Raw genomic sequence first — 15,867 nt, 5'->3', positions numbered from 1 at the left:
TACAAGTTTTTAAAAAATATCTAACTCACCATTATGGCAGAGACAGCAACGTGATTCCATAATCATAATATCATATTATGCCCCACTCCCAGGCCAAAGCCAAACACTCCCTTCCCAATTTCTAGTATCCAGATTTTCAGACACCATGCGCTGGCAGTGACTGTGTTTTTGTTTGTGCAAGTGTTTTCGCGAAAAAAAAAATATGACAAAACTCACGCACCTAATTGGGATAATCAAGGACAAAGCGTCGCAGAGCAAGGCGGCGCTACTCTCCAAACGCACCACGCTCTCCTTGCTACGCGCCACCAGCCACGACTGTTCCACGCCGCCGACGACCAAGCATCTGGCCATGCTCCTCTCATCGGGAGACGGGCCACGCGCCACAGCCTCTGCCGCGGTGGAGGTTCTGATGGACCGGCTACAGGGAACGAACAACGCCGCCGTGGCACTCAAGTGCCTGATCGCCGTCCACTACATCATCCTACACGGCAGCTTCATCCTCCAGGATCAGCTCTCGGTCTACCCCAACTCCGGCGGCAGAAACTACCTCAACCTCTCCCACTTCCGACACACGACCGACCCCACCACGTGGCAGCTCTCCTCCTGGGTCCGCTGGTTCGCACAGCACATCGAGCAGCTTCTCTGCGCCTCCCGCGTCCTGGGATTCTTCCTCGGAACCGCCAGCGACAAAGAGAGCAGAGAAGACAGAGCGTCGGGTCTCTCCAACGCCGACTTGTTGAGCGAGTTTGACTCTCTGGTGGCTCTGGTCGAAGGGCTTTGCAAGAGGCCCGAGCCCAACGGAAACCTCTTGGTGGAGGAGATTATGAAGCTGGCGCGTGGGGATTGGGGCGTGGTGCAGGCTGAGGTGCGCGTGAGGTTGAACGAGTTTAAGGAGAGGTTCGGGGGGTTTAAGTTTGGGGAAGCGGTTGAGTTAGTTTGCTGTTTGAAGAGGTTGGAACAATGCGAAGAAAAGGTGTTGGCTACGATGGATGAGGCAAGAGAATTGAAATTGTGGGATATGGTGACCCTAGTGAAGGACATGGCTGAGATTCAGGTCTACAGAGAAGAGAGTAAGTTGCGGAGAGACACCCCAAAACTAAGGGTCAGTGAGTCCGATCGGTTTTCGGGTCGGGTTCTCAATAACCGTCACCTTCTGTCGTTCCCCTCCGGCAGATTGTTGTAACATTTTTTACGTTAATGTAGATAAATACCACAACTTTTTTTCTTCTTTTTGTTTATTTATTACCACTGTCTCTTGTTATTATATCATGATTATGAAACTATATTTTTTACTTTTACATTAAAGAAAAACTGTTGTTGCATCGCATCATCACCATTCATTAATAAACAAGGTGATGATGATTGAGTTATGTGTATATATTATCCTTATTCATGAATAAATAAGGTACCCCAACTAAAAAAGGGTAATAGCACTACATAGTGTGTTCAACCAATCAGATGGATGATGAAATAAATAGGCAATATAAAGTCCCACCCACCACAACAATAATGTAATCACACTAACTTTATAACGTTTTTTATTTTACTGTATTGCAATATTACTTTTTAATTTTTTTTTCTCTAATTTAAAATTTTTAAAATATTGGGTTTAAATGTTTTATGTTTTCTTTCGAGTAAGAACGTTAACCTTATATCTCGTTGGGTTAATTGGAAGTCGGACGGTCAATACTTCTACAAGTAAAATTGTTGGAATTCTTTAAATTAGATCATAACATTAAAAGTATGTTTAATCGGAAGTCCTTATATAATAGTTTCAAACAGGTTTTCGTATTTTTTATCAAAGTTTCTATTTTTATAAAGTAACATTTTTTTCTAGTTCTGTGATTATTTTTTATGTTGGGTTGCAGTATAATTTTGAAGGAAGGTATGATCAAGTACGGTTTATTAAGACGGTGCAGAAGGTGGGGCTTTATGCCAACCTTCGAATTAGACCTTACGTGTGCGCTGAGTGGGACTTTGGGTACATTTTTCTTTCATAATGTGAGATTTGGTTGTGATTCTTAATGTCGTCGTTCTTTAATGGTGTACTTTAGAGGAATAGTATGGTTGAAGTATGTTCCTGGTGTGAGCTTCAGAACGGATAATGAGCCTTTCAAGGTTAGATTTGCATTTCATTCACATGGATTCTCTCTGTTGACTCAGGTCTTGGATAATCTGAGAAATTGTTTCAGTCTTAGGGTGGTCCAATAATTCTCTCTCAAGTATGCGATTCAATTCATTGTGTGGTATAAGTGAAGAAATACTCAAAAAACTGACCTGCCGCTCACTTGTATTCATACCAATGAATCACTGTTTCAGAGACAATCTTAAATTAATAAACCCAAATCTGATAAATTAATAAAATCAAAATCGAAACGAACTGAAAATTAGGAACTTACCATAGACCTTGTCTGCAAATTTGAGTAAACCATAGACTCGTCATGGCCCGCCCCGCCTGGAACCTCTCCCAACCCCTCACCAACGAACCTCCCTTTTGGGGCACCTCCTTCCTCGAGTTGCCCCAATTTTTTAATCTCACCGCCCTCACGCTTGAGGCCCGCGCGTGACCCTTGCAGGACATGATGGTAGATCACCATAAACCTCTAATATAACTGTAAACTCCCAATTCGCAACCAGCTCACTCAGAGGCACAGGGGAAATATTCCCCAGATTAAAAATTCTCAGGAGCATAGTGAAGCTGGAGGAGGTCGAGCGACGCGCGGATTCGGCGACCAGTGGGAGCCGCCCCAGGAGTTGCCAAGGGCGCGGCGGGGGAGACGGAGGGGCACGGCGAGGAGATGATAAAGGAGAAGAGGATGAATGCGAGAAAGAAAGAAGATACATTTTTAAATTTTAAAATAATTTTAAATTCCACTTAATTTTGCCACATGTCAAATTTGTAAAGTGCATTTTATTTCATTGTAATCTTAATGCTATTATAACAAAATTAAGAGTAAGATTTTAGTTGACTCAATTTTATAAAAACAAAAATTTAATTAAAATAAAAAAAAATATGAAAATCTATTTGAGAGGATTCTGCATAAATATAAACTTTCGAAATAATTAAACCTTAAAAGTACGTTAATATTATAGTGATTAAATAGTTAATATATATCGAAATCATTCAAAAAATTATTCCAGTTAACAACTTAACAGTGATTAGTTATCTTTAAACCATAATTAGAATGACACTAATGAAAATATCATTACAAAAAATATTAATTGAAATTTAAGATAAAATAATATGTTATGTATTAATTACGTATTTTTTATTTTTATTTTTGAAATCAAATTAACTTTAACATTAAATTACTTTAGAAGGAAACAACCATCCATTAGAAAGGACCAACTCATCCTTCACTCACCAAATACAATGGAAGGTTCAACTAACAACTACGTTTACTACTAGATGGGTGGTTTACTACGTTTAAAAATGTATTTATCTTAATCAATCCTATGTTCTCTCTAATGGAAATTAAACTTCCTAACTTGAGCTCCGAATAATAATTCAAGCAAAATAATTTAAGTAGAAATAAAAAAACATCTACTAAACTTAAAATGATTAATAAATAAGTTTCCACTAATGTATGTGAGCGTGGTTTAAAGAAGGAAACTTAGAAACCATACGTGAACGTTAATAGATTAACTGAAACTTACTAACCGAAGCCAAACAATAACGCCTTTTGGAAAAGAAAAAAGTTTACTTACTTTTATAAACTACACGTGTATACCACAAACTATTAGATCTTCGTGGTATGGAAGTTCAACATCCACACTTGGTCACTCTCTGTGTCAGGGCATTTCTTCCTGCACCCCATGTTTTCTTCCAACATTACCATATTACCCTTAATGAAAATTTTAAAAAATGAAAAATGTAAAATCACTTCATCGCCAACTCGTGTTCCTTTACACAGCGCTGCTGCACCCACTTCATCTCCTGCACCTCCATTTCCTTCACCAATGGTGATAAATAAAACAATATTTTGTTGTTGCTATCAAATATATGATACATGGAGGCCATAAAAGGATCCTTTCAATGAAGGACGTAACTCATTCCATGAGAGGGACTCCCTTCAGGATGCAATCGGAGCTCAATTTCAAGCAAATTGGCTTCCAAATACTTAAAAGATAAGAACACCAAAACATTATCTTAAAACGTCGAGTCCAATAGCCCATTGGGGAAATGGGTTGTCAAAATCTACAACCCTAAATGGTGAGGTGTGAGTTTGTTATAGTTTAACCAATTAATCTCAAACACAAAATGTCAAAACCTAAGTAGAGGAAAGAGGGAAAATATGATTTTCCAAACGAAAGCAAAAAACGCAATGTCTTCGGTCGAAGATGACAGCGTCTTTCGTCAACGGCGTCTAGGAGACAACGACGTGGAAAAGCAATAGCGACAAAGGCAATGGGTCGTGGAATGATGCGTGAACGAAGAAGGAGTTTGGAAGTGTGACAAAGAGAAGAAAAAAAGCAATGAGTTATGGAATTATGTGTGCACGAAGAAATTTAGAAGTGTGAACGAAGACGAAAAAAAAGGCAATGGGTTGTAGAATGATACGTGAATGAAGAGAAGAAGAAAGAATCGATGCGTAAAATAACAAAAGAAAAGAGATCCATGAAAGAAAAGAAAAAAAGAGATGCGTGAATGAATTAGTAAAATTAGAGATTGAGATATGTTATGAAGGTAATTTATTAACCGTTATAGTAAAGAAATACTATGACACGTATGCCTAGACTCTGTCATAATAAGTTTTGAATATAATTTCAATTTTTTCACCGATTCAACATATTATGACATGTGATGAATTAACCATAATAATAAAAACTTATTATGACAAGTCTTACTAAACCTATCATAATAAGTTTTGATCATAATTTCAATTTTGTCACCGCATCCACTTATTATGACACGTCCCCTTCTACCTATCATAATAATGTTACTTTTATTCGAAAATGTCACCACTCAACCTACTATGAAAGGTGAATTTCATCTGTTAGAATAAGTCATCATAAAAGTCTTTTTTCCAATAGTAAGTGTGTATCTTAACCATTTTGAAGTCTCAATCGTTAGATCTTTTCGCATTTAACGGTCCAAAACGATCCAACACTTCATATTTTAATAGGCACAAAGTTTGAAGCGTCCTAACTATCGCCCTTAACGGTCATAATTTAGCACAAATGACCTACGTGAAAGACAACACATAATATCAAGTTGTCAAAGAACAAACCCCTTTGCAACTTAGATTATACCCAAGTTTGGGGGTTTGTGTATAGTATATCTCGTCTAGTCAACTAGTAACCAGACAGTCAACCCTTCAATTAGCAAAATGGTTGGAATTTCTCACACTAGATCGGACGATCAACAATGCATTAGTGTCATAACGATAGAACGATTAAGGTATCACAAATTTACTCAAAAAACCATTCCAGTTAACAATTTAATCGTGATTAGTTATGTTTGGATCGTAATTAGTCACCCGACCTGGTCCACCACGGGTTGGTCACTTAATGAGTCAACCAAACTCGGCTTAGTTATTAACAAGCCAAAAAATTCAAACCTGACCCGGCCCACCACGTGCTGGTTAGTTAAATGGATTGACTTACTACCATACTTAATTACAAGTTTATATTTTTCAATTAAAAAAGATAAATTTTAATTCAAATCTAAATAAATATTGTTTCAAAATGATGTTAAACTCTAGAAACAATTCAAAATAAAAAAAAAATACAATATAATCTAAAATAATCTTAAACTCAAGATACAATTCAAAATCAAGCACAAAAGGCAAAACAAATAAGTATCTAACATTGATAATTTTTGTGTCACTTATCCATTTATAAGATTAAAGTCTTGAATGGATAAATTCATAATATTTTGCTTTCTTCTTGAAGCATCTTCTTCTTTATCCCTACAGTGCAATAAAAACAGATTGTTAACTAATAATATTGAAACATAAAGTAATAATTAAGTAGGTTGGTGAGTCAAGCCGGCTCACCACAGGTTCAACCTAGGTTAGTTGGATTCTTGGTGAATCGGAGTCAAAATTGATTTTTATTGATTTTTCAAATAATTTTTCAATTCAACCTAATCCAAACTCATGGTGGGTCGAATTGATTCACGTGTTGCAATCCATTTTAACAACATTAACTATAATTAGGTCAACATTAATAAAATGCATGTTCATTATAAAAACTATAATTAGAGTTTATGATTAATAATATTCTTACATTTGAAACTGAATTAACTTTTATATAGAAAGACTTTTAATAGATATTCTTCTCCACCGGTATTTACAAACCAGAATTTAGAAATAGAAAATAAACAACCACCTATTATAAAGGAAAGGAGACGATCCATCTCTAATACCAAACCTAGGTTTTCTGTTATATTGTAAAACTATTTATTGATAGTTATTCTTCCTTTTTTTTTTCTATTTTTTCCTTCCTTTCCCAAAGTCTGTATATATGAGGACTTAAGACTTTCTTCTTCGTCATCATAAACAAATTGATCATCTATGATGATTTGTGATTCATATTCTTTATGACGTGAATTCTTAATTTTTTCTCTCTCTTGAAAAGTAAGTTCATATAAAAAATGATTGAAAAATCAACAGTTGGAACACCGAGACTTCATTGATTTTCCATAATACGTAGTTGAAATGGTAAGTTAGACTTTTGCTTCATTTGTTTTTAATTATATACATGCATTTGGTGGCAGGTAATTAGGATTTGAATATTTAGAATTTCGGATGAATGTTAATTTCTTATATTAAATAAGAGAATTAGGATAGTTATCCATAAGATTGGTTGACTCGTATAATGGACTCACATATCAGCATCACGTAAAAAAAACGGTGGGCAAAAGATGGTTTGATTTAATTTCATTTATTAGGCATTAATCAGAATTCAAATCAGAAAAGATTAAACATAATTCAATGTAATGCCACATCTGTGAAGGTGCATTGATGTCATCCACATGAATGAATTATACCTAACATCTTTAAATTATTTTTGTGTGTGTAATACATAATATTAATGAACATGTGAATTCAGTCATGAGAATTACCTTGCTACTTTTAAATCAATCATCTTGATGCGTTAATTTTGATAGGGTCTTATGCAAGCATTCCTATAAATATTAAATTAGGATGTTTATATGTCCTTCTTCATAATTTAAGAGTAATATAAATTTATATATTTATTAAATGGTAAGTATAAAATATATTATGTTTTCTTAGTAATAATTTTAATATGGGTCCATCATTGGAGGTATAAAAATGTATTTAATTCTAAATAAATTAATAGAAATGCGTTTTAACTTTTTGAAAAAAATAAATCATGTACTGAATTTATAATCTATAAGAGGATTCTTTCGTACACATTTTATTTTTAATTTTATTCTTTAAAAAAATTAAACTAAAGTAATTATTTTACTAATTTTACTCTTTTAAAAGGACATTCATTTAAGTTTAACCATTTTTTTATTTGATCCTTTTTTTTCACTATTCTTTTAAACTAAAATAAATATTTATAATAAAAAAATTATCTGAAAAAAATAAAAATGACCTATAATAAAATTGTAAACATCATTTAAATTTATTTTTATAATTATTATAATAATGATTTTATTATTTTTTGTTATCTTAATTATTTGTTCACCTATGTAAGTTTTCACCTGTTTATAAGATATACTTAGTTAAGTGTCCCAAATGTTACCTATAACATTTTTCTTTTGAGTGTTTCATCTTACACCTCCAACATCTCATCATGTATCTTCAAAAAATAAAATTTTAGAAATGTTAATCGGATATAGGGATCCGATAAATTTATAATTGGATATGATATGGATATCCAATAAATAAATTTTTCTAAAATTTTGATTTTTATTTAGATTTTAATAATTATTTAATTTAGTTTAATATTTTAATATAATTTAATATATTTAAATATATTAAATGTGATTTTTAATATTATTTTTACTCTTATTTTAGTAATTTTTATTTTTATTTTTTAATAAAACTATTATAAAAATATAAATCATATTTTAATAATTATTAAAATATAAAAATATAATAAATAATGCTATAATTTTTAATTAAATTAAATATTGATTAAATTTTAAATAAAAAACAAAACTGATTTTCGATAACAAGCTTTTGAAAATTTTTGTTTTTATTTACAATTTAATAATTGTTTAATTTATTTTAATATAATTTAATATATTTGAATATATTAAGTCAAATTTTATATTATTATTATTATTTTATTTTTATTTTTATTTTTATTATTTTATTTTTATTTTTTTAATATAGTTATTATTATAATATAAATCATATTTTAATAATTATTAAAATATAAAATTATATTAAATAATATTTGAATTTTAAATTAAATTAGAATTATTATTAAGGTGGTGTAGAGTGTCTTTAATAAGAAAGAGAATAAAATAGAAAGATATTTATTAAAATGTCTTTAATAAGAAAGAGAAGAAAATTAAAAATAAAATTTTTAAAAAAGTTGAAGATAAATGATGTCAGAAAGTTAAAAATAAAATTTGTTGAAGTACAGATATGTTGGAAGTATAGGATGAAACATTCTTTTCTTTTTTAGTTATACGGAGCCCATAAAAGAAGTAAAAGGTTTGGGTTCATTTGTTTGAACTCCGAAAGTACCAAACCCAAACTAGTTTCTATATTTCAATAAAAAACAAAACCCTGAAGAGTTTGGGTTATCAGCCCTAGGCAACAATTACTTTACATTATTCTTTCATCTTTCACTTCCTGCACCCCTTCAACTTATTTGTCCACCTTCAAAAATTCCAAACTAAAATTTTTGAAACAAAATTTAAAAAGATTTAAGCATGAATGGCAGAGATCATGGTGGAGTCTAAGGAATTTTTACCAAAGTATGTAAATATATGGATTGTTCAAAATAGTGTCATGGACTAAAATATTTATATATTAGGATTATTTGATATCTATTCGGCATTGTCAATATTGGTAATGAGTATATATATCATTTTTAGAGTAATAAATGATTGATACTTTTGAAAGAAATAATTATGATTGTAGCAATGTTTTTATGAGAAATACTCTATTTAATCACTTTCTAAAATAACTTTTGAAGCTCATGTTGGATCATTAAAAGTGGAATATACATTCGTATGATTGATAGAATGAGATTGAGTCTTATGGTTGTAGGTCCAATTCTAGACTCCAATGTTTATAATGTTTATTGATTTTGTTAAGGTTGATGTTTAAGTTTACAAAGATCTCACTCCTTTCATAATTTTCCTTTCATTTGTACTTTGTATAAGTATAAGAAAAACATGTTCAATAAGAGTTGTTCGAGAAATGTGAGACCTTTTTTAGATTGACTCAGATAATTCATATTAATATCCTTATGAAATATTCAATATATAGGTAGTCTTTTATTTTGATGTAGAACTCTTAACATTGTACAAATTATATATTTTTGTAATATACTATGAATAATTGCAAGGATGTAAAATATTGAATTACACACACATATATAGGTTGTGTTATGATTTTATTTTCAATATAAATAAATAATCTAATTTTTAATCAAATAATAATTATTTATATAATAATCGGGGCAATACATCTGGAAGGGGTTGAATCATGACAGGTGTATAGTCTTGATAGCCTTCTCCTCCTCAAGCTAGGATGATCCAAAGCATGAAGGTGAGACTGTGAAGGTGATGGTGTATGGTGGGTAATGCTTACGATTTTGGATGTTAGGAAGGGGGTAATGGTGATGTTGGGTGCTCTCAAGAGAGGTTAGGTCATCTTTCAAGAAAGGTGGCTACAGAAGACCACATGAGATGTTCTAGTCTTGACTTTAGAGACAAGTAGAAAGACATAAAAATTTGACAACATTTAATATTAATCTCAAAGTAAATTTACATTGGGGGAGACACCTCTAGGCTTAAGGTGTTTCCAAATTATAGAAGCAAAACCTTAAAAACCTCAACTTGGCCAACTTGGAGATCAAGATAAAAATCTTATCCATTAGGAGGATGACATGTGATAACTAACATAGGAGAATCTTCTTCATTTTTAGAGTGACACATGATCACTACATACGAGAAATCCTCTTCAATGAGAGCATGACACATAACTACTCTCTTTAAAGATGGGACATCCCTTATCTTTGCTCACCAAGTTAAGACAAAAATTTGACCCATGTGGTCAACTCTAGAAAACGTCTTGCTTAGGTCAACATTGGATGTTAACTTTAGTTGACTCAAGTTGACCAAAACTCTATAGTACTTGGTCAAAATAAAAAGGCTCAAAAATATTTTTACTCTACTTGATTAGGCTCCATGATGACCCAAAAGAATAAGAGTTTAACTTCATCCTTCATTGATAACTCTAACTCTTCTTGAATTTGTTTGGCCATACTTCTTGTAATTGGACCTTGGCCAGAGGTTTGCCATCAAGTTTTCGAGTCAAGTTAAGCCATGAGGACTATGCTTGTGTAACATGTTGGACAATTAACTTCTCATACTTCAGTTAAAAATGATATTTTGTGGATATTATGACTTATATTTCTGTAAAAAGTAGAATATTTATAATTTATACTATCTTATATGTTGGCTGTTGTGTTTATCCATATATAATAATCATATAATATATGAACAATAAATAATGCAAGTAAAAAAATTGTGATACAATATAATTGTCGATGATCTTTATAAAGATTAGTTGTTATTTATGTATATAATGTTTTATTGTGTAAATCTCTTTATCTTTCAAAAATTTTGTTTTATTTTTCTCATGTAAATACATTTTATATCCTTATATTTTTTGTTTATGTATTTTTATCCATTATATTGTGTTTAAAATTAGTAAAATGAATCATACTAAATTAAAGTGGTAGTGATAAACAATATATTATAAATCAAAATGTTGTTATCATCTTAAAATTCACTTGCTTCTAACAAATCTTTGCCAGGAATTGTTGACTGGACATAGACATAACAAAATTCCTATTGTAAAAATTTCATTTTAACACATAAATATAAATTGAAATAAAAAAAATTGAAAAAAAGTGCAATGTGTGATGCTCAAGTAAAATATGTTGTTTGGAATTTGAGTGAAAACACACGTTACAGATTAATTTAGAAGAGATAGTTAAAAAGTGTTTGACTTGGGTTTTGAAGAAGTTAAGAAAAAAGGTTTGTGAAGGTTGGTGAAGGAGTGTTATTTTGTAAAGGTTGAGTGGGTTAGTGTGGTTGTGATGTTTCTTTGTCTCTTCTCAATAACTTCTCAACTGTTTCTCCATTTCTCTCACCATACCATACAGATAGGGTGGACTGCTTCCTTCCTATGACTAATGCTTCCCTTACCAAAAAAACTATTCTCATAAATTATTAGCTAATAAAATATTTTTTTTTGTAATGGTCAATCAACATAAATTAATTTCTAAAAAATCATTCCAAATATTATTTAATATTAGAATGAAAGGCTACTATGAATATTCTATCATAAAATTAGTTGCTTCTTAAATAGTATTTTGTAACTGTAAATGAATATTCTTTAATTTCTACTTTTTTAATTTAAAAATAATAATCCATTGACTATTTAATATTGTTTAGTTAAAATTATACGAAGGAAAATATATTGTCACTTTACAATATTAATATTAGTTACTTGCACATTTTAGTAAATAGGTCATTTCATTTTCTAAAAAATCATTTAAAAGAAATATACATATAGTTTGATTTTTTTTAAAATTCTCAAATTTATTCAATTTTTTAAAATAAGAGATTGTTTTCAATATTTTGTGATTAAATGCGTTGTTGTTTTTTTAAATATATTTTATGATTTTAAAGAAACATAATTAATCTCTAAAGTATTTATTTATAGAATTTATGTGAAGCCTTAGGAAATAGAATTTAAGAGGGAATAAGGTTCTTAAAAATGACACGATATATTTAATTAGTAAAAAGTAAAAACTATAAGAAAATATTCTTTTAAACAAATTTAATTTTAAGAAAACTTTCATCTTTTTTTTTTTATAATTTAGTTCTCTAATGTCTTTATGTCCTCTTTTTAAAATCTCTTAGGCCTTGTTCACTTGAAGGGATTTGGGGGAGAGTAATTGAAGGGATTTGAGAGGATTTGAAGATAAATTTTTTTGTTGTTTATTTGAGTGAATTTGGAGGTAAATTAGAGTGTATTTGGAAGTAAAATTTGTGAGAATTAGTGTAGGATTTTATTGACGTGACAGATTAAAAAAATTTACTTCCAAATACACTCTAATTTACCTCCAAATTCACTCAAATAAACAACAAAAAAATTTATCTTCAAATCCTCTCAAATCTCTTCAATTACTCTCTCCCAAATCCCTTCAAGTGAACAAGGCCTTAGTCTTCTAACATCTATTTGATTAGAATTGTAATATGAGTAAGTTTCCATTCTTCCTCTTTTTTGCCCAAATTCACGATCTGTTGCATGCACCATAAACTTTGGCTGCATGTGTTCTTAGATTCTTCTAAGTGATTTCATGTTCTTTAATGATCCTTAGGGTAGTATTGGATCATTAATTTGAGCTCCTACTATGTGGATATAGCTGTTTAAGGGTTAGGTTTAGCTAAGAGTCATGTGAAAAAAAAGTTCATCATTAAGGAAAGCTTATAAATTTAAAATTACGGTTTAAGTATTCTTCAAATTTTTTTTTGATGAAATTGATACAAAGCTTATTAAAATATATGCGTGTTTGATTTATTTTAACTGTATGGTGAAGAATATGCAAATGATAGATGAATCTATGAGTATTATGTAAATATTGATTTCTTGATTGTTTGTGATTTTCAACTATGAGAGAATGACTGTTATCTAAAATATTTTAAAACATAAGAAATTTAAATTTATTGAATTATAAAGGATTCAACAGAAAGATAAATCATTTAATTCTTGTAAAACTTGAAAATACTAAATTTGAGGTATTGTATTTTGTTGAGCGCCATACGCTACATTGACCTAGAGCATTAGAACTCTTGGTGTTGAGAGAGTCTCTCTCTATTAGGCCCTCTCCAAGTCATAGGGCATATGGAAAACATTTTAGATCGAGAAACAATAAATCACAAATTTTTATACTGATTCACTTAACCTAAGCTACATCTAATTCTCCTTTAAGAACTCTTAAAGGGTTCACTAATCTTTTTCAAGATTACACGAGTTTTTGTCTCTCTAAGATCTCCCCAAGTATTCTCATCACTTCTTACTACAATGAGTATTAGCACCACTTCTAGTTTCCTGGTCAAGCTGACTAGATCGAGTTTAGCCTCTCCAGCATCTAATCCTAGACAACTGCCTATAAGTTCGACTCAACCTGAGCTGAACAACTAAGTATTTGAATTCTCTCCAAAACTTACAACAAATCCAAAATGGATTTTCTACAAGGTACAAATGAATGACTCTCGACGAGAGGACGTGTGTTCAAATACAATACAATATGTAACACTTGAAAGTGTTTCTTTCTTTATAAAGATTTTTCTTTGAAAGACATTGAGCGTTAGACGATGTAAGAACACTTTGAATTTTTCTCTCTTTTCTTGTTGCTTCTCTTCTTATGTTATTATGCACTTTTTCATCAACAACATATTCTCTTCAAGCTTTCTTCTATATATAGCTTCTCTTGAAAGATGACCGTTGGACCAAGAAGTTGACTTCTGAAGAGTTTATAGCTTTATGATGTGAAGTTTGACTTTAGTCTAGTTTGTAGGGTCCAAAACTTTTTATCATAGCCTTAAGTAAAATTTGAACTTGTACGATGTGACAAAGCAAATGGCTTCAAGGAAACATTCCCAAAATGTTTTTCTTCTCTCTTAACGTCTTTTTCTTGGTTGTCGTGATTCTGATCATATCTTTTTGCCTTATTAATCTACATGGTTATCAAGAAACAAAGTCCTTAATTATCGAAGTAATCTTTTGTACATGCATTAAATATTTTAAACGTTAATAAACGTTAAACAGTATAACGTGTTCAATACATTTCTCATTTATTTTTTCACTAATTAATGCATTGTTTGGTGAGACAAATGTGTATTCATCATATTATAAGATGCTTTCTCAAGGCCAAAGCGTTTTGGTGGTCACTTATCAGATGATATTTTTTAAGAATGCTTCGGTTAATATAACACTGTATAAGCATATTTCTTTTAGTCTTAATGTTATATAAGAGATAAACTTCTATTTTTCATAAGAAGTTAGCTTACTTGCTCATAGAGGTTGTTTATGTCTTTCTAATTCATTTAATCAGTTTAGTCTAGAAAACATTACTTTAACTCTCGGCTTCAGACGTTATAAGATGCTTCTTTTTCAGGCATTACTTGACTGAAAACATCTTCTCCTAACCAATGATATTTTGCTTAATGTTGACGGTTAAACTTCAAAATTTGGTTGCTTAGACAGTCTACTCTCTAGACGATTTTTGTCTTAAAATTATGGCATAAGTGTTGCTTAAGTACCGTTAGGCGCTGATCTCACAGTGAGCTCTAGTGGTTGAGACGCCAAGCACTGCAAAGGCTTGAATGTCATTTTGACATAGAGCTACAAGGAGAATTAGAGTTGAGTGTCGTTGGTGTACTAGTGGACGATGTAGCAAGCACGAAGTGCATTGGTGCTTAGAGCAACCTTAGCTTTACTAGTATGAGATTTTTTGATATTGCTATGCTATCTTTGATTGAATTATTATGTGTTTATTATTATCAGTATGGTTATTAAGTGATTATGTAGAAATTATCTTAACCCCTCTAAACATCCTACTCACTAGGAGGAAGATGTATAATTGTGAGAGTTGAATGAGATTATTTAGTTGAAACATTGAATGAAGATCAATTATTTAATTCTAGTATTTACCTTGTTTTGCTTGTTAAAAAAGAAAAGTCTATAAAATGAAAGTCTCTATAAAAATTAGGATCTGGAGAAAGTCTCTATAAAAATTAGAAACCGGAGAAAGCCTCTATAAAAATTAGCGATTGAGATGACAAATACATAATCCTTAGTCTATTCAGTTTATTAGTATTATGGAATTAAAACTTTGTAAATTAAATAGTTTATACTTTGGGATGCAGTTAGTGTTTTACATTTAAGATTTTCATATATACTATGTTTAGTCAATTTTTTTGCAACCAAATAAATTAAATGTTAGTTTAATAAAATTTCATAAATTCACCCTTTTCTTATTTTATCTATGACCGTATTTTTTAGGAGACCATATGATGTTTTAGCCTATGAAGTTAGAGGTCAATTAGACCGACAGAAAACGTGAAGAGAGATAGCTTTATGATCTTATGTTTTGGATGTACTTATATATATATATATATATATATATATATATATATATATATATATATATATATATATATATGTATATAATTGAAATGTTGTGTTATTGAAAATGTTAATCCTGTATTGGTGATGGTTATTTCTCTAATAAAATAGGTTGTTACAATTTCATAAGGAAATTACTTAAAATATGAGGATTTGTTAGTTACACTTTTTCTTATAAGAGGAATCACTTTCCATTCAAACGTAAATGTTTTTAAAAGACGGCGTTTGTTTCAAAACGTCAAAATAATAGGTTATTTTGAATACTTGTCTTCATTAAATTAGTCGTTTTTTAAATACGTTTTATAAGAGTAAAATGGACATAAATTAATTTCTAAAAACTAATACCCTAATTATAACTTTCAAGAAATTCTAATTAGATAAAACATACAATAGAGATAAAATGTCCTTTATATAAGCTATGAAGATAAGAGTAATAGTAAAATACACATTCTCTAAAAATAAGATTTTTTTTTTTATTGTAACAGAATATATATTAATTTCT

General features: G+C 30.5%; 1 protein-coding gene across 1 annotated transcript; it reads left to right on the top strand.

The window, feature by feature from the left end:
• On the top strand, window positions 1–1,243 carry LOC108337374 (putative clathrin assembly protein At4g40080). The gene has a single exon (XM_017573896.2). It carries the CDS (start codon window positions 203–205, stop codon window positions 1,181–1,183), a length of 981 nt encoding a protein of 326 aa, XP_017429385.1. The 5' UTR covers window positions 1–202; the 3' UTR covers window positions 1,184–1,243.
• Window positions 1,244–15,867: the final 14,624 nt, after the last annotated feature.

Source organism: Vigna angularis, chromosome 1, assembly GCF_016808095.1.
Source record: "Vigna angularis cultivar LongXiaoDou No.4 chromosome 1, ASM1680809v1, whole genome shotgun sequence".
NCBI lineage: Eukaryota > Viridiplantae > Streptophyta > Magnoliopsida > Fabales > Fabaceae > Vigna > Vigna angularis.
This window is presented reverse-complemented; position numbering and strand designations above follow the sequence as displayed.